This window comes from Leguminivora glycinivorella, chromosome Z, assembly GCF_023078275.1.
Source record: "Leguminivora glycinivorella isolate SPB_JAAS2020 chromosome Z, LegGlyc_1.1, whole genome shotgun sequence".
Classification (NCBI taxonomy): Eukaryota; Metazoa; Arthropoda; class Insecta; order Lepidoptera; family Tortricidae; genus Leguminivora; species Leguminivora glycinivorella.
In genome coordinates, this window is record NC_062998.1 from 12,960,479 (window position 1) to 12,981,451 (window position 20,973).

At 37.6% G+C, this 20,973-nt stretch overlaps 1 protein-coding gene across 6 annotated transcripts in view; it reads right to left on the reverse strand.

Moving 5' to 3' along the window:
• LOC125241288 (protein sickie) overlaps positions 1 to 20,973 on the reverse strand; it is a 205,504-nt gene that overhangs the window by 69,418 nt on the left and 115,113 nt on the right. For all 6 annotated transcript variants that reach the window (XM_048149685.1, XM_048149684.1, XM_048149683.1 and 3 more), the window contains 6 exons: positions 8,437 to 8,614; positions 2,699 to 2,836; positions 2,325 to 2,378; positions 1,842 to 2,013; positions 460 to 552; positions 229 to 373 (listed from right to left, as the gene is read on the reverse strand). In XM_048149685.1, coding sequence (XP_048005642.1) covers positions 229 to 373; positions 460 to 552; positions 1,842 to 2,013; positions 2,325 to 2,378; positions 2,699 to 2,836; positions 8,437 to 8,614 — 780 coding nt within the window. The remainder of the gene's footprint in view (positions 1 to 228; positions 374 to 459; positions 553 to 1,841; positions 2,014 to 2,324; positions 2,379 to 2,698; positions 2,837 to 8,436; positions 8,615 to 20,973) is intronic.

A 20,973-nucleotide genomic window follows, 5' to 3' on the forward strand; every position in this document is an offset into this window, starting at 1 on the left:
GACACCTAAATTGTTTAATTGTTGATGTAGCCCAAGCAATTGGCTCACCAATTACCACATTGTGTTGATTATAAGATCAGCTGTTTAGTGCAATTCATTCCCGACTAGCTACAGTGAAGCATCTTTGTACTCTTGCCACAGAAAACCACCTACCAAGACCACGAGTTACCTATAATCTAAGTATCAGGTGGTTGGTCTAAGGCTCTTTCTGATAATAAGTGTTTTTACCTGTGATGGTGAAACAGTGCAGCGAAATCATGTGTTCCAGGCTTAGGAAGGGACTGAGAACCAAGCAATCGCTCCCGTACTGATGCTGACAACTGCGCTGCCGCCGTACCACCGAGTGAATAAGACTTCGGACCAATCCCATTTTCTATTACAGAAAAACATATTACAGATAATTCACGCGTGTCACATTATAAGATCAGAAAATTTTCGTTTATATTAGCAATAACTTACTGTGAATTTGAAGGTCTTGAGTGCAAGTTTGAGTCCCGCCAGATACTTTAACTTTAGTACGAGGAACTGCTGAAACTTGAGCCATTCTACCACCTAGAACAACAAACGATGCTAACAATTTAATGGCGTTGCACGTTTGCTGACAATTTCATTAATAATTAATGTTTTGTACATTTTGCTTAGGCTTTTTTTAATAAACAAAACATTAAGATCATATTAAAAACACTCACTAACTTGTTTGGCGCGCCGAGTATAATTGAGTTTGACATTGACATATCCATTTCTTTTTTATTAAAATGACGGCTGGACTCTGAACTTTAAGCTAGGAACATACTACGCGGACGTCCGTCGTAAAACGACCGCGACCGCGACCTATCAGTGTGCACGGAACAAAACATCCAGAGAGCCAGATTTCGATCGGACGTCCGTCCGCTCAAGGCCACGTCCGCGTCCGTCGACCGATAGTTTGCACGGTTATGTGTTTTTCCATTGTCCAGATTCCCGTCCGCGGTCGATTCACGACGGACGTCCGCGTAGTGTGTTCCTAGCTTAAGCCTTTCCAACAAATCGAACGTCAAACAAGGTTTAAAAAAATAAATTAGATTTGAAATATTTTTTCATGGATTGCAAAATGTATAATTTAACATATCGACCCAGGTACTATTTACTATTATCAAAGGATTTTTTTAATTTGTCGCCTAATTATACTGACGAAGTGGGTTTGTTCGAGTATACGTTTCTTCGAACAGCGCCCTCTATTGTATACAGACAACAACAAAAGTTTTATCTATTCATCAATAGATGTCGCTTAAAATGAAGCTTCCGTGGCACCATCTTGTAACGAGTAGAAATGAATGATAGTTTGTATTTCGAAAGTAAATGACTAGATGGCAGCAAAAAGAAAAGATGTTATTCCTTGCACTTCGGTTTCTACGTAATTTAATTTGTGTGTGAGTGTTTTTCCTAATCTACCCTAAAAAGAAGTACGCGATCTTATAATCAAAACATTTGTAGATTATAGTGAAAGGCCTTTGTCACTGAATCTACAAATATCCGACAGCAATAATACTATTGACCGTATTTTTTCTTCAAATATTCGTATTACAATCTTTGTTTCTTTAAAAAAGATATATTTTGTAATACGATATCTAATTGCTAGAATACGTTCAAGTAACAACCATAAACCTAAGCTACTTCTAATAACGGGCTAAGACTATCTTGCCCTAAGTGAACATTCGTTTCACCATAAATTCGCATTGCTACCTAACACACAAAATTTTGATGATGATGATACATACATTTCGCGATGCCAATAAAAGTAAACAGTCGCTGTAGCATTACTAATGAACTCGAGTTCGATTCTACATTAAACTTTTAATTACCGTGCCCATGCTGCGGTGGGCTGTTGGATTGCGAAGTCGGTTGCTGCACGCCGTTTTGCCTCTTCACGTAACCGAAGTTCTGCGGCACTTTGGCTTTGCTTGAGCAGTTGCTGCCGTTGCCTCCACTTGAAACGCTTGATGGCCGTGAAGAAGAACCACTGGGTGATTGAACCTGAAATATAAAAGTATCTGTTAAATACTATTCTGAAACAATACCCATTAAAAAAAAATTTGCTTACTAAATAAGTTATTTAAATGTAGTCAATGGAATGACGAAGTTTTATTTGTAGAATTCGTAAGTATTAGGTGCAGGACGATTCGCAAAAACAGGCACGAATAGAATTAATGAGGGAATGAAAATATCTAGGTACTTTACTTATTAAAGTTTTTACGTTGAAAAGTGTTCGAGACGTAAAAGGTGCTTACGATAATCTATGGCTTTTGCGTAATGAGAACATAAATATAGCTATTAAGTTGTCTTACCTGTGGCCCGCCACTCCTAGAAGCATGCTGGTTTGAAGAGTTCGCTGCTGCATACTGTAATGGATATACAAAATGGTAATGGTATAATAAAAAGTGAATCCAGCTCGTGCTCGAAATTCGGGTTTTTTTAAACCTAAATTCGCCAAATTTTAATAAAAAGCGAATTTCGGGCACGTGAAAGCAGGAAAGCATAAAAACGTGGCATAATAATAATTAAAAGTAGGTAAGTATCTGTAAAGAATTGATGTCGTAAGCAGTTTTCTAACACAGTGGTGGCCCGAGCGCCGTTCGCCCTTTGCCCGTGTCACGGAGCACCTACACTAAACTATAAGTATGTATACTCAGTGAACTAAAATCTAAAACTCGAAACAGACCTGCGGATGCGGCGCGATGCCCAACTGCTGAGCCGCAGTAAGTTTCTCCCTCTTATGATGTTGCGGTGAGTGGTGACCCGCCCGCCGTTCACCCTTGCGTCCGTGCGACGGACTCGGCGGTGCCTGCGTCGGCTGGTTCTACAAATATAACAATAGTTTCATTGGTCATTGTTGGATGACTTAGGGCCAGTTGCATCAACCACATTTGACAGACACCTCATCGTCGCGCAGCAGACGCCTATGGAACTTCCCATACAATAAAATTCAACGAACGCTTTAACGGTGACAGACGGTTTGGTGCAACCGAATTAAGCGTTCGCCAAATTTTTAGTATGGGAATTTCCTGCTGCGTGATGTTGACGTGTCCTGTCAATTGTGGTTGAGGCAATCTAGCCCTAATTGTGATGTACCTACACTACCTACTTACGTAAAAGATAAGTACCACATTGTCGCTTAACATTAGCGCGAACTTTGCTAGTATCTTTCTTTATATTAATTACCTGAAAACAACAGTGAGAATTTACAACAAGTTGTTCAAACAATCTGTGCCAAGTTAGGAGTCGAGCTGGACCCTCGCGACGTGGACGACGTGCGACGTGTTGGCCTCCGCGGCGGCGGCGTGGGCGGCGTCGAGCGGCCGCGACCCATCGTGCTGACGTTGACGCGGCGCGCCCCGCGCGACCAGATCCTGCGCGCCGCCAGGGTGCGACGCGGGCTCACTACCGATATGCTGGAGGTGCCGGGAAACTCTCGTCGCGTGTACATCAATGAACACCTCACGAAGGCGAACAGGGTTCTATTTAGCAAAGCTCGAGCCGCAGGAGCTCAACTGAATTTCAAATTCACGTGGACCGCAAACGGCACAATTTATATGCGTCGCTCAGAAACCAGCTCTGTAGTGAAAATTTCGTCGGAAGCTGTACTGGAAAAACTGCTTAGGGGACCAGCATCTAATACTCAATCTGAGCCGTTTCAAGGGCTGTCTAATTGAACGCGGGTACATAATACTATTAACCCTGCTAGCAACTTGCTTCCATATAATATTTTATAATTTTGATATTAATTTAAACACAAGCTTGCCTTGTTATGGATCTCAAAAATATCTGTCTCGTGCCATATTTTATTGTAGTTCTAATACTGTATTTATTTGGAACCGAACTGTTATATTAAGCCTTTACTGTTTAACTCGTTATCTGTCTGTTGCTACTCCCTACTCTATATCATACATAACAAACACAACACTCACCATTCTACCACTATACGTCTTTAGTATGGACTTACACAAACTGTACCAACTCTACATCAATCCGATTCAGGAGAAAGTCGTATATTTAACTAATCTTAATCGGAACAAGTCAAGAATTAGTACTGTTATTTGCAGTAACGCATTACTTATTAATACAAAAACCAAACTGATCTACTCATTCCAGGAAATCGTGATATTTAATCAACTTAGATATACTCTGAGCACTAAAACCTTTTATTTTCCAACATTGACACACACCTACCTTTCTTTCAAATATGAATAGTGCCACCATCGCAGAAGATTTAGACGCTGTAATTAATATTCCTTGTTTTGAAATTCCCAATCCGGACTACTGTAAAACTGTTTTTAAATTAAAGCGTAATTTTAAAGTTCTGACCTATAACATTAGGAGTATTAATAAAAATTTGGATCTTTTCCTCCTTAATATATATCGAATGCAGACTGATTTTGATGTACTAGTGTTAACTGAGTGTAGGCTACAAGACTCTGCAACCATTGATCAAATTCCAGGATACTCAGCTTATCATACATCACACAACATAAACCAAAACGGCGGAGTAATAATATATGTCAGAGACCACTTTACTGTCACTGCTTCAGAGCCCCATTTTAATGAAGCCTGCTGTTTATTAGTAGAGATTCCAAACCAGGCCACTATTCTTGGCTTGTACAGATCTCCATCCTTTAAGTGTACGTCTAATTTCCTACTTGACCTAGAGAGTATTCTTGATAAACTCCAACAAGTAACCCAATTAATCATTGCAGGTGACATAAATATTGATATACTACCTTCAAATACTCACCACGCTAATAATGCCACAGAATACCTATGTCTTCTTGCAGAAAATGGCCTCTCGCCCGCGATAACTTTGCCCACGCGTGAAAGAGCCTGTTTGGATCATGTGTTCGTAAGAACTCAACGATCAATAACTGGCCTGGTGTGTGACCTTAATATTACAGACCACAAGGCAGCCGCTATAGAAATCTCTTCTCAATTGTCCTCTAGTACAAAACGAGACAGAACTAAAATTGTAGTTGACTACGAAGGCGTCAATCAGGAGCTCTCAGCGACAGATTGGAGCGACGTGTTAGGAGAAACTGATGTGAATAACGCAACTAACACCTTCATGACCACTATCAAGGAGACTATAGAAGCTAACTCGAAGCACGTAAAGATTCCTCGATCCAAATTCACGCTGAAGCCCTGGATGACGCCAGGACTCCTCCGCTGTACACAACACCGTGACAAGCTGCATTTAAAATCAAAACAACATCCACACGACTCCGTACTCCAATTAACCTATAACCGATATAAAAACTTCTGCAATAATCTCATTAAAAAATTTAAAACCGAATACGAAAAAAATGAACTTCTTAATAGTAATAATAACTCAAAGAAACTGTGGAAAGCAGTCAAAACTATTTGTAATATTAATAAAAAAAGCACAACACATTCTGAACTCATATCTGCAACCAATCCTGAGGAATCTCTTAATAACTTCAATAGATTCTTTTCCTCCGTCGGTCAAAATTTAGCCAATAAAATCATATTACAATCCGGAAAATCAGAGGAAGATCTTGCCAATAATATTAAACTAAGCGCTTGCAACGAAAAGTCCTTCTTTATGCATCCAACTGACTATAGAGAAGTTGAAACCATTATCAGACAATTAAAAGACGACAGTTCACCAGGCATCGATGGCGTTACTAACAAACTCTTAAAATTTATAATTAAATCTATTATGTTGCCTCTAACCCATATCTATAACTTAAGCCTTGGTTCTGGCTGCTTTCCTGACCAATGGAAAATCGCATCGGTTACTCCGATACATAAGGATGGGCCAAAAAGTATTCCCAGTAATTATAGACCGATTTCGCTGCTCAGTGTATTATCAAAAGTCTTAGAAAAATTAGTCAACAATCGTCTAGTAAAGTACCTTGAAAGTAATAACCTATTATCGGATCGGCAGTTCGGCTTTAGGAGGAACAAATCCACGGAAGATGCCACTACAACTCTTGTTAATCTAGTCTCATCCTATTTAGATAAAAATTTAAAATGTATTGGCATCTTCCTGGATCTGGCTAAGGCCTTTGATACCGTGTCGACACCGATTTTACTCCGAAAACTTCAGAATCTGGGAATACACGGTGTCCCACTTTCGTGGTTCGCTAGTTACTTGAAAGATAGAAGTCAACTTGTTAGAATAGGTTCCTTTAATAGCATGAAAGAAAATATTAAATTCGGCGTTCCACAGGGGAGTATTCTTGGTCCCACCCTTTTTACTATTTACATGAACGATATCCTAAAATTACAAATTCCTAATGCCGAAATTCTTTGTTACGCTGATGATACCGTCATACTTTTTAATGGCGTATCTTGGGAGGACACCGTTGCGACTTCGGAAAAGGGCATGAGATTGGCCTCGGACTGGTTCCGTTCCAATCTCTTAACCTTGAACTGTACCAAAACTAAATTTATCTGTTTCTATAAAACCAAACTCTCTAAACCATCTTTTACTCCCATAATAAAAATTCATTCATGCCCAGAATACCCTATCTCAAACTCCTGCAACTGCGAATCCATACAGAACACTGATGTGATAAAATATCTTGGACTTTTAGTAGATGACAAACTGAACTTCAAAATCCACATTAACAAACTCTCCGCTCGAATAAGAAAATCCATATTTATTTTCAAAAAACTACGTAACTCAGCCGACGAATCCCTACTTAAAATGATCTACACCGCACTCTGTCAATCTGTAATTGGCTATTGCATTACAGTTTGGGGAAGTGCAGCAAAGACCTCAATGTTGGAAATTGAAAGGGCTCAACGTTCAGTTTTAAAAGTTATGTTTAAAAGACCCTTTCGATGTCCAACTATTGATCTCTTTGCTCAAGCAAAAGTATTTACAGTGCGCCAACTATTTTTACTGAAAATAACCTTACAAACACACAAATCTTCCAAACTGATTCCATGTTATAGATCTTTAATCAAAAAACGTGTCTTTAACCTACCAATCCCCGAAGTACGTTCCGCTTTTGGGATGCGTTTTGGAGAACGAATCCGATCAACTACTTACAACGCCATTCTTAAACACTGCAACATTAAATACTGCACCATGACAGAAGCAAAAAAACTCTTATCTCAATTTTTACTTTCCCTCACTTATGCCGAGACAGAAGATATTTTAGTTAATGTTCTTTAAATCTTGTTTTTTTTTTTTTTTTTTTTTTTTATACATTTCAAAAGCATGTAGGTATCTTTGTACTTACCTGTATTCCTTACACTTACTTTACTTAAGATTATTTGCATTGTGTAACTAACTCAATTACTTAAATTGTAACTGGTTCCCCGCGATACAGGCGTAGCCTAGTGCGGAGACCTCTGTCATATCTGTTATTCATTTTATGGGCAATAAAGTTATTCTTATTCTTATTCTTACCTGTTAGAGCGTTCTTAATCTTATACTTAAACGACTATGTCATACCTTTCGCTTGAGAATGGCACAATTATCCAAGACCGGTAAAATGTATCACTTTGTCGCATGCCATAAAGACGCTTTGACACTTTATAGTAGGTAAGCGATAAAGTGGCAGGTTTTACAAACTGCGGAAACAAGTTCACAATTGATAATAAAATAAGCAATAAAAGGATATCAAAAACTTCACCTTCCTACAACTTCTACAGCAATATGATAGGAAATGTGTAAAAAATACACCTACCTCTACATATTATGTTGGTAACCACCACACTAGATCAATATATTCATGAAATCCAAAAATCAAGTACTTAGATATAAACAGGGTATAGAGTAAACTAAACCTAACCTTCAAGTAGCATATTTTAATACTGGCCTTGTAACTTAGATCCAAAACAGCTCAGCAATAAGTAATGAATGTATGCACATAACGCATACCTATTCATGTTACACCAGACAACAATGAACTACTACTTAGTGCAGTAATATAAGGGCGTTAATTTAATACTGCTCCATTAAAGTTTCTTCATAGTGTGTTGCTCGCACGCTCTAGTGAAAGTATGTGAATCAGTACTTAGCCACCATCTATAGGTATACGTATATAAGAAAACATGAGAGGATTTTATATACTTCTTCCTATACTATAATAAGTGCTGAATTTTATGTTAGGTAAGTATTACATACTCAGGTATAATCAGATTACTCAGACTCGGAGTACATTTGCACAGCCTGCGTTATATAAATCACTGCAGAGTTAATTTAACCTGACTCACGTTATAGTTCTTGCGCGGTTGCTACTCGGTCAGCTGCCCGAAATCGGCCTTGCTGCCCTAATGTCTATAAACATTACGTACCAGCGGCGGAGTCCCGATTCCAGGCGAGTCCGTGTACTTCTTCCACGTGGTGTCCTGACGGGGCGCCGGCGGCTGCCGCTCGGTATGCCGAACGCAATCGGCCTTGCTGCCCTAATGTCTATAAACATTACGAACCAGCGGCGGTGTCCCGACTCCAGGCGAGTCCGTGTACTTCTTCCACGTTGTGTCCTGACGGGGCGCCGGCGGCTGTCGCTCGGTCTGCTGCCCGCAGTCGGCCTTGCTGCGCGTGCGGCCCACCACACGGTACACCACACCGCTGCCGCCCTCCATGCCTCTACTGCGCGGTCCGCGTCTGTAGAAATACCCCGAATATAATGCGGTATTGAAAAACACCTTGTAACATGACAGATGCAGACGCACTCCAAACGAACTGCAGAATCTGTGGTAGGTACATATAAAGTGCAGTCCCCATTGCTATACATGTTACAGTTAGGTTAGGTGGCAGTCGGAATATAAAGATAAATATGTATGTGTATCGACCCTTATAAAATTACCTACTCTAACACACCCACTTTGGTAATAGCGAGCGCGATTTTCAAAGTTTCTATGAGATGTCCACTTTTCGCGCTTAAATGTTTTAAATTTCTAGTCTTTCTACTTACATATATACTGTCAAGATTAAGAGTGTTTTATGTATTAGAGCGATTTCAATGTAAACGGGGCAACGGCGTAGGCCCTATGGTCATAAAAGCTGATTAGGTGCGAGAGTAAAAAAACGGAAGGGGAGAACTTAATTGTAAGAATGGTTTATGTACTTACATCAACAAAATTTAGTCGAATGTAAGCAAAGCATTTGAGCGAGAGTCATTCTCAAATATTTTTAAATTCCTTTTTATTATTTTAGTAATCCCAGTGGAATCTGGGTTCTTGTTGTTTGAAAAAAACTTAGTGTAGGTACTAAATAAGAAAAATTACCAACAATATCGTTTGATATATACGAACTCCTACCTCGTCCTACCTATACCTATCTTCGGCGATAAAATCAATGTATTGGATAGTGTAAAACAAAGTAAAAGCATTCTTTAAGATAAGTCTAGGTAAAAATTTATAAATTACGAAGAAAAATTTCCAAGTAAATCCTATTGAACATTTTTCTTCGAAGAAGCAATCGCTTTAAACTCATTTTCTAAGGTTTTTCGATAAGAGCAAAATAAAAAGGAAAAAATGCTGGTACCGACAGATACCCAAACACTTGAATTTAATATAAAAAAGGGACCATTGAATTAAAATAGGTACTGCTAGGGGAGACAGCCCCCGACAGTAATAATGAGTCAGCGTAGCGCGTAAGTACCTAAATATAAATAGGGACCTATTATAGCCACATTTGAAAAAGGTTTTCAGGTTTTAACTAATAACCTGATATTTTAAGAACAGAATGATTAATGATTTTTCGTAGGTATGTATTTGTTCCGGTGTGGAATTACTTAGGTGGCAGCTACTACCTAGGTTGGTACCTATCAGCCGCTAAATAGCGAAGCCCTCATTTCTGTGATAATGTAACATAGGCGTGTGAAAATAAATTTGGCTACTTAGGCTAACACAGTATACAAATTCTTCCATCTCTTCTTAGTCTTTTTTATTTGTGTCGCTTAACTTAACTCCAATCCATTCTGCTATTTATAAGGATGATTATCTTTCAGATTTTTATATGTTTTTCTATATTATCAACTTTAAAGCAGAATAGATTTAGGTGCTCGAGCCGAGTTTAAAGTTAAGCAACACATTTTTCTTCTCATTATTTCTTTTAGGTTTATTACACTCTGTTTTCAGAAAGTCGATAGAGCAGAATAGGGAAAGATCTTTTTGACCCTGTGAACTCTGTCTGAGCGGAACTTACGCGTGCCTAATGTGGCTATAGGTAGGTAAGTGTAAGCACAGTATAATAAAGAGTACTATCGTACAGTATGGCCACTCCGCTCCCCTTTACCTCCCTTTACCTCTCATGCAAAAAGGCCAGGTCAGAAGTACTCGAAACCGACGAGCGTGTATGAGAAACGTTATGAAAGTGTGTGAAGCGAAAGTGATTTGTCAGGATCGTAGTAAATGGAAATCCGTGATCTCTGCCTACCCCTCTGGGAAACAGGCGTGATTGTATGTATGTATGTATGTATGTACCTCTCAGATACTGCCTGTCAAAAACTCGAACAGTCAATCTGTCATATCTCACTCATACAAGCATGGTACGCGTTCACCTACACGAGCTTAGACTGTGTGCTAGGAACGCGCCTCTTTCATATATTTGATCGCTAGTGTCCGAGATAGAGTTGTGCTGTTCCCGAGAACGTTCTCCCGTTTGTATGGGAAATGTTCTCTCAGGAGAATATTCTCCATAGTAAAATGAGAACGTTCCCGAGAACGGCACAACTCTAGTCCGAGATGTGGTGTAAGGCTGGAGTGCGCGCTCATAATATTGAGCGTGCAAAGGGCGAAGAACAATTGAAGTTCATACAAGTGTCTTGAGTCGACACTGCATAGGGTGGACGCACGCTCGCCCGCCACGCTGCACGCCCCGCCGAACGCTCCGCTCCCAGCGTCCACTCAGGCCTTACTCTAAAGATTCTTATCATCTGACAGTTTTCTCAGTTAAAAAAAATAATAATTTCATTAGTAAAGTAGAGTTTAATAAGCTACCGGCGGAGCGGAGCTATTAAAGCCTTATACTTTTCCCGTCGAAGCCGTCAGATTTAACGATTAAAATAAAAGAAGGGCCATCATAATTGGATCCATTTGAAGTCTTATTTTCTATAAAGCTTGCTAATCCTTGTAAATGACGGATGGTTTTATCGGGTACCTAACGAACACCTGTATTTTACAGTTGCGCAACTTAGGTACCTACGCAACTTTAATGTTCAAAGTTGTTTACGTTGACTTGTTACCAATATAAGGGTACTAGCTTGCGCTCGCGTTAGAAACAGACAAAAAGTAGCCTATGTCACTCTCCATCCCTTCAATTAACTATCTTCACTTTAAAAAATCACGTCAATTCGTCGCACCGTTTTGCCGTGAAAGACGGACAAACAAACAGACACACACACTTTCCCATTTATAATATTAGTATGGATTAAGTATTTTTGAAGTGCGAATTTCAACTAACAGCGTTTTACCGCGGAATGGAATAGGTATCGAGACAAACCTTATTGGTTTAACGATACTATGTAAATTAATTGGAGATTTATGTTTGTAATTATCTAAATAAATAAATAAAAATAAACGTTTAACGCGTTTAACGCTCAGTGTAATTAACCAACTCGAATTTTGACAAACGTTTTCAGCGTTTCACTTCTTCCGCGCGGAGGGACTTCACGCACTATTTTTATCCAATTTTGACTGGCAGAGAATTCCTTGTAGCTTTAAGTCCGCTTTTGTAACTACCTATGTTACTTTACAATAAAATTAATATTAATATTTTAACTAAACAAACTAAATTCGTCGATTTACGAAAGTACAAAGTATCTGTTTGCTATACTAATATACTACACAGAACAACAATTCCTTTGAGTTTATTACATTGTACAACGTATCTTTGAAGCGGTATGAATGCATTGATAATCCAAGTGCTCTCATTACATGACGTGTGTAATAATATGCGTATGACCTAATTTGATGTAAAGATTACAGTTTAAACAAAATGGTTGCAACCCGATACCGCATTGAGTCGTCGAGTAGGTACCTACTTATAAAAACATTGCTTGTACACGTGATATACTCGTACCTAGAAATAGGTACATGGTATAACGTGAGAAAACTGAATAATTTCTGGTCAGATAATAATACTAAAATGTCATATTTTAAACGCATTTGGATTTCGCCTAGTTGGAAAGTTATTTATAATTAGGTAAAAAAACATCTTATTGTTACTCAATACAATAGGAAAGTGACAAATAACCTTTCTGAAACTTAGATTTAATTTATATTTAATGTCAATTTAAAGAATGTAATTTACTTAAAAAAATATAAACAAGTAAGAAAAAAGTATTTTTTTTGCCGAAATTGCGTTAACTCATTTCTTTCTTATGGTTTCCTCGTGACACCGTGTATATCTGAAGTTTCCACGCCTGAACGGTTACATTATACTTCATCTACGAATTTTGGTTGTATTAGTATTTCAAATTAAAAAGTTCTTATTCCTCTAGAATCATAAGGATCATTTGGAAAAAGCACATACTTATACTTTATTTCGCGTAGCTACTGTACTGTAAAGCATGATAACTGATAACTATTTTGATTAACTCGTACCGTGTTTACAAGTTTCGAAAAAAATTAAAACATTGTCACTTGTCACTCGTCTTGAGAAAGCAGTACACATAATTTGAATTGTAATATATCATTTTCCTATCAGTTATTACTCACAAAGGAATAATGCATGTTTTAAGAGCACACATCAATCAAGCGTGCTCTCGATTCAGATCAATAGACTCTCTATACCCGTACGATTCAAGCTTATTTCTTATCTCCAATTTGATATTTCTGCTATACATAGTGTACAAACAAAGTTAAAAGATAAATAAAATGCTCGCCGCCAGATATATCATATCTATACCTAAATAAATATGTCAACCACGAATAAGATGTTCAAAATAATCCTTATTCTATTCACATTATTGTGGGAAAAAGTCGCCAATCCCTCGGTTAAAATAAAGTTGAATAAAAGTATAGAATTTTACAACATTTAAAGGTTTTCTGAGCTCTTTAAAGTCGTACAATCCATTACTAAGCAGGAAACTCAGCCCTTGCAAAGGAAATGAAGCCAAGCGGAGCGCGTACATTCAGTGTTCTGGGCAGGTTAAGTAAACTTCTTGGGATTACGTACAAACACAGCCGAGCATTCGTGGCAAACCCGACAAGCTCTCATCAGATACCGGCCGCAGTGGCCTACATAAGGGTAGCAAGTGGGTAGCAATGTGTACAGAACAAAAGGGGACTAAACAGTACATAAAAATGTAGGTTTGTAATATAAGTGTGATAGATTATTTGGCATTCTTGCTATCTGTTTGTGTATCGAGCTTAAGTCCAATGGCGATGAGCCAACAGCAGCAGTGAACTGATTTTCGCACACAGGTTAGAAAGCGGGCGACTGAGGTATTCTTTGTCTTTCCTCATTTTCGCGTAAGAAAACATCAAATGCAAATCCTTACTCAGCAGGATGTGTATTAATCTACATCGGCAACCCGGCAATCTTTGTCGGTGCCGTTTTGTCATCACAACATTGACATTTTAATGAAAACTGCGCGCCCGAAGCCACGCACTAATGATGACGGATCCGCTGAAAGCGTCGGCTCATACCGCCCTGCTCATTATCTATGAACTGAGCAGCTTTCTCATTATTCCTCACTTCCTACTCCCTATTATTTACTAGGCATGAATGCCTCTTTTTCTGGGAATTTGCAGAATGCAGCCATGTTATTGTTCGTTGTTTTATTAAAGATTGCCAGCTCAATTCACCAATATTAAGGAAAAGTGGAGACCTGAATAAGAAATTAAGAGTCGTTTTATAATCCATACTAATATTATAAATGGAAAAGTGTGTGTGTCTGTTTGTTTGTCCGTCTTTCACGACATAACGAAGCGTCGAATTGACGTGATTTTTTAAGTGGAGATAGCTGAAGGGATGGAGAGTGACATAAGTAGGCTACTTTTAGTCTCTTTCTAATGCGAGTGAAGCCGCGGGCAAAAGCTAGTAAGTAATAAATCAAATTAAAAGTTGGACACTATATTAAATATAATCCAGAAGTGTCTGAAGTCTATATAATCGGTCGGTGTAATCGTGACTGTAACAAAGTTTCCGACGTCCTAACTTGGAAACAAGTTATCGGCAGAACGGATCGGGGACTTGGACATTTCAGACAAGAAAATCTAGGCGGAAGATATTTACGTAGGCTTAATTTAATTTAATAAAGGTTTTATGAGAGACACGTAAAATTGGAGAAGGATTTTATGAAGAAATTTAAGTTATTTGTGAACAATTGAAATAGATTGATGCTATCCAATAAACTATGTATTAATACGATGTAAAGTTGCAGAATTTCAGGTTATCTAAAATAAATAAAATGTGATATGTGTTATTTGATTGACCATAAAGATGACGGTAAGAAACTAAAACTATTTCAAACTAAACCCTTGTCTAGTAATATGAAAAGATATCACAATGGCCCAACAATGGCCGCCTGTTCATACGACTAATTTCCTTAGCCTTTCCTTTGATGAGTTTTCCACAACAATAATGCTATTAGCTATTGTTAGCACTAACAAGTAACACCTATCAAAGCAATCCAGCCAAGTATATCCGCCGCGTATGGTACAAGTCCATCACCCTTTTATTGATCCTTCCTTTACGTTGTTGTGTTTCAGAGTTTCTTTATTAAATTGACTTTAAGATTTTAATTAATCTGTTCACGAGTATTCCTTAGAATTATTAAGCGATATGTTAGACACATATCGAATTTAATCAGTGTATCTATTATGTTTGCCTACTCGTAAGCTCTCGTTAAAATAATTACATCTTAGATTTGAGAACGGATATTATGAGAAATATGTACCTACTTATATTTATGCAAATTCATAAATAGGTACTCTAAAAACACGTGCGCATCTATGCATACAAAATTACAAATACGCGTTCGGACAAATTGACAAGGCTAAACAAATCATTTAACTTGATACGCCATATCGCCGAAATCGATTGAAACTAATCGAATGAGCAGCATGCGGGCGGACACTCGATGCCAAAACAATCGAATCCATGATTCACAAACAGTGAAAGGCCTACGTATAGCCGACTGGCATCGATTGTATGCTCTTCCTCGAAATACCCGCCCTACGGCGGGGTAGTGTGTATGTATAGGCGCACGATCGTTTACCCCTAACGTTCGGAGCAATGTCATGAGTTTGCGGGTAAGTCATGTCGGCGCTTTGGGAGGAATTCACAATTACTTGGTACGGCGTAGTACGGGTACGAATGTAATATAAAGTTTAATAGTTTATGTAAGATTATTAATAAATCTTAGTACAATAATATCTCATCTTTCCCACGAAGGCGTCTTGTCAATACGCCTATTAGAAGACAAGTATTTATTACCAAAACAATTGCACGTGTGATAACATTGAATAACTCAATTATATAATTTGCAAGTTCGCACGTTCATTCAGTGGATTAAATATCCGGTTATAAATATAAAAGCTTATCAGGTTCACACTCCACATAAATAAATATCACTTATTTTGCTTTGATTACCTTTACCATTATGTAATATCAACAATACTTTAGACGTGTAATAGTTATTGTTAAACTAATTTAAAAAGATGATTAAGTAGTATTTTATAATACATGAAATGCTTTATAAATCATTTTTTGTCATGATCATTTGAGTTATCGCGAAAAGGAAAAAATATATGTATGGATAGATTTAAATTTTGAAATATTTTCATTTTGATACATCCATACTAATATTATAAATGGGAAAGTGTGTGTATCTGTTAGTTTGTCCGTCTTTCACGTCAAAACGCAGCGACGAATTGACGTGATTTTTTAAGTGAAGATAGTTGAAGGGATGGAGAGTGACATAGAACTACTTTTTGTCTTTCAAATGCGAGCGAAGCCGCGAGCAAAAGCTAGTTTTACAATAAAGGGGACAACTGATAACTGGAGTTGTTAAAAGCAATTGAGTGGATACATATTATGTTTTTGTACTTCGTTTTGCTAATAAATTCTTAATTGAAACTTTAAAAAGAGTCATTTTTCGAGTTGGACAAGAACAAACGGAATAAAAACGTTCACCCCGATGCAGTTAGTTAGCTTTTACCAAACTAGGGGACAAGAATTTAATGTAAATTGAAATTCTTACAGATTGATTGTGGTCGCAATGTGCACGCTACGTCCATACATTAATTAAATTATCTTTACCAAGAACTGTATTTTTTATATAAATATTATTTTTTTTGCTTGTTGATAAGTAGATAAGTACCTAAGCTATAATGGTCCGCAGTTCTGTAGACTGTTATCAACTTTTTTTTTTAAATTTAGGTACTTAATACCGTAATTTGTATGACGCTTTTTGCATTGAATAAAAAAACTATTGACTATTAGTCTCCATACAACGGAGAAAACAGCAAACACGTGCTAAGCTACTTTAATTTGGTGTAACTGTACGTGAAATGGATTCAAAAGGGATTTCTTCAAATACAAACTATAGATATATGAACGACTCGCTTCAAATTAACCTGACACATCGTTGGGCACAGGCAATCGAGATGAAGGGTGAGGCATTGGCCGTTAGTTTGGACATCGCGAAAGCGTTTGATCGCGTTTGGCATAAAGCACTTCTTTCGAAGTTACCATCCTACGGGCTTCCCGAGAGATTATGTGTTTGGGTGGGTAGCTTCCTGGCAGACAGAAGCATAAAGGTCTTAGTTGACGGTAAATGCTCTGACTCCATGCCTGTGAATGCTGGTGTTCCCCAAGGCTGTGTGCTATCACCTACGCTATTCCTCTTGCATATCAATGACATGCTGCAAACCAGCGGCATTCATTGTTATGCGGATGATAGTACGGTTGATGCTACTTACACCGGCCGCACCAATATCTCTCGGGAATACGTCATCGAGAGCCGGAACAAACTTGTGTCTGAAATTGAGACTTCCTTGAAAGAAGTCTCTGAATGGGGTCGACTTAACTTAGTCCGATTTAACCCTACCAAGACACAGGTTTGCGCGTTTACCGCAAAAAAGTTAGAGTTTGTCGCATCACCCTTTTTTGAGAGCACTCCCCTCACTGCCACAGCCAGTATAGGAATTCTAGGCGTTGACATTTCGAGTGCAGTCCAGTTTCGCGGTCATTTAGAAGGTAAGGCCAAACTGGCCTCAAAAAAGCTGGGTGTGCTCAATAGATCGAGACAGTATTTCACTCCAGCCCACCGCCTTCAGCTCTATAAGGCGCAGGTTCGCCCACACATGGAGTACTGTTCTCATCTATGGGCAGGGGCACCTCAGTACCAGCTTCTCCTCTGGACCGCATCCAACGACGAGCGACTCGAATTGTCAACTGCCAGCATATCTCCGATCGGCTTGACCCCTTGGCGCTGCGTAGAGATGTGGCCTCGCTCTGCATTTTCTATCGCATGTATAACGGGGAGTGCTCCGAGGAATTGTTCGGATTAATCCCTACCGCTTCTTTCCGCCATCGCCCTACGCGACAACATTTCCATCGTCATCATCTAGATGGCTGGCAGTCCTCAACTGTGCGTTTCTCCAGAAACTTCCTGCCCCGCACAGCTAAACTGTGGAATGAATTGTCGCCTGCGGTATTTCCGGACCGATGCGACCTTCAAATCTTCAAGAAAAGAGCGTACACCCATCTTAAAGGCCGGCAACGCACCTCCAACACCTCTGGTGTTTCGGGTGTCCATGGGCGGCGGTGATCGCTTACCATCAGGCGACCTGTCTGCTCGTTTGCCTCCTATCCCATAAAAAAAAAAAAAAAAAAAAAAAAAAAAAAATGCCTACATAATGCACTGTAAGAACCATTCATCCAATTGAAATAGACTAATATTTTATTTAAAGGATACGGTGACAGGTTACGGTGACCGATTTCCATCAGGCGAACCGTATGCTTGTTTGCCACCGACTTGCCACCGACGTAGTATAATAAAATAAAATAAAGGCTCCATTATTGTTTTAACTTTAAGATAATTATTATTTACTTAGTTATACTTAAAATGACCTCTAGACTAGATACGATATGAATCGGATAAGTGTGTTGCTTAACTTCAAACTCGGGTAAAACCATTGTGCTTTAAGGTTGATAATATAATAGTATTTTATGCAACTGGTGGTTAAAAGAGGTCAAAAAAGGTGAGTGGCGTGGGTAGCAATTTGAGGCGAAGCCGAAAATTGTTAATAAAGACGCCACGAGCATTTTTTGACTCAGTTAAACACCGTTGCATACAATACTTTTTCTACGACCAAGCACTTATTTTGAAAGAAAATTATAAATTCAACAAATACCTACTTTCAGTCATCTTAGTTATCTAGGTGGACCGCCTACCATTTTGAATATGTTTGAGTGCAAACATGAAAATAAAACTGTCTATGGTATGGTTCTTTGAAGCCTGGCCACTAAGACGCATCGAGCCGAGTTGAATCGAGTTCTTATTAGATTTGGGGCAATTAATTAAAAGACACATTGCGATTTATAAGAGTTCAAATATATTATCGCAATATAGTAAGGCAAGGTGTGCTCCTATTAATAGCTACCAAGCGACTAAAGTACAAACGAAGTCCTTAAGATTAGGAACTATGGGCTGTTGTTTTTTATTCAATAGTTTACATGTATGAGAGAGAAAGTATAACAATATACTTGTTAGAGTAAGATAGATTTAGTTTTGTTAATTCCAACACGCCCCCTCAAAAATAAATCTATGATTAAAATCATTATACAAAACAATAACAGCATCACCCGCCTTTTTCTGGGAAATATTATGGCCAACATTTGTTCAAAGGTAAGGGAAACCCAGTAAAACCTTACCAGCCATGTCATGAACTTATTTCTAAAATACAAACCAATTTATTTGACATTTCCTATCTATATGGTACCATATTTAACAATTTTATTCAACACATATGCATATGTAGTTCAACACACCAGAATCGATTGATCAGATCGATTCAAGTTAATTATAAGTAGACACAATTAGTCAAATTTAAGTATAATCACACATACACTTATAACGTTTAAGTCTTAATATTAACACTGACATTTTAAATACCCACAAGTGTGTACGTATTCATATTGCAATATTTAATATAGCATTTATACAAAATTAAACATCATGAACAATTGAAAATACATTACAGTTGTTTCTTGCATCTAAACGAAACATTTATAATTTCACAGTAAATCAATCGTATATAATTTTCATTAATATGTATCAATAATAATATGTAGTTTCAGCTTACGCTTTTTTATTTCATATACAAAAACCACAAATTCAACCATTCTCAGTCAACAATTCTTTCAGTAGTTTCAGTAGGATTGTACTGAAATGCATGAAGTTCACTTTTTTATACATTTTTCATGTCTTTTATCAAAACTTAAAAGTTTAGCTTTATCAATGTCTTTGACAATTAACGAAAACCACTTGACAGAAATTTGTAACCCCTACAGAGTGTTCACTGTTCAGCTCACTTAAGATTTCCTTATCCGTGAGAATCAACCCGATATGCTTTAGCATAACGAAACGTATTGCTTTGTTTATATTAGTTTAAAAGGGCTAAGAACAACTACACTTTACTTACAACAAAGGGCCTTTGTTTTTCAATTTGAAACTCTTTGCATTATTTATTTCACATTCCAAAATAATCCTAGTGCAAAGACTGTGACTTGAAATCGAAAGTGCTTAATCGATATTTGTATATTTCATTTTAGTCTGTACATCCATACATAGATACATACAATCACGCCTGTAACCCATGAAGGGATAGGCAGAGCACATGAAACGACTCAAGTTTGTGTCACTTCTGGCAAATTTAGTTTAGTCTGTGTAATTGAGTAATTTTCATATTTGAAATAAAATGCATTTGTTATCTATAGTTAACTTTTTATGATAGATTTATGTAGTTAAAAAAGTTAAACTAAAATACTTTATCTGTACGAAATATAATATTAATAATTGAAAGTAATTTACTGATTGACTTTTTAATTACAGTAACTGATTCTTTTGCCTTTGTCTATTACAGTTAAATTATGAAATATTTAACCTAAATTTGTTCTCTGAATAATCTGGTATAAACTAATAGAAATACCAAAAAAAATATAACACATATTTAATATTACTGTTTATCTTGTTTTTATATTCGTTTTAAATGGCATATTTACTCTTACACGTCCAAACTAAAATCTTGTGGTCTGAACAAAACAAATTTACTAGGTATCAAAGCGTATGAAAGCGGTTTAATACCTACACCATGTGGTGGTATTGTAAAGATTCAATTTACCATTATCTGTCATTTCTTTACGATGCAATTATTTGGAATGTATAGTTTACAAACTAAGAACAAATACTTTAATACTTTAAGACTAAAACATATTGCTTAAATCAGGGATAACTCCCAATATTATTAGGTTCATGTAGTCCACTTAGACTTTGCGTAACATATTCGATAGTCAGTATCACCGCAGGCAGTTAATTCACCCACATAGACTATTCGTAAAACGTATTTTCAAATACTTCAGACTCAAGGCAGTTGAACCTCCAAACCTTTAGACGAATGTGGTCTCTCTTTAGACTGTTCGGAAATCTGAATGTCAATTTAGAGTCTCACATAGCTTAATGTGGTCTTTCCTTAGACTATTCGGAAAGCCGAATGTCAATTTAAAGTCTCACATGGCCTAATTAATGTGGTCTTTCGTTAGACTGTTCAGAAAACTGAACGTCAATTTAAAGTCTCACATGGCCTATTTAATGTGGTCTTTCGTTAGACTGTTCGAAAACCGAACGTCAATTTAAAGTCTCACATGGTCTATTTAACGTGGTCTTTCGTTAGACTGTTCGAAAACCGAACGTCAATTTAAAGTCTCACATGGCTTATTTAATGTGGTCTTTCGTTAGACTGTTCGAAAACCGAACGTCAATGGAATTTCCAATTTCTTCAGTCTCA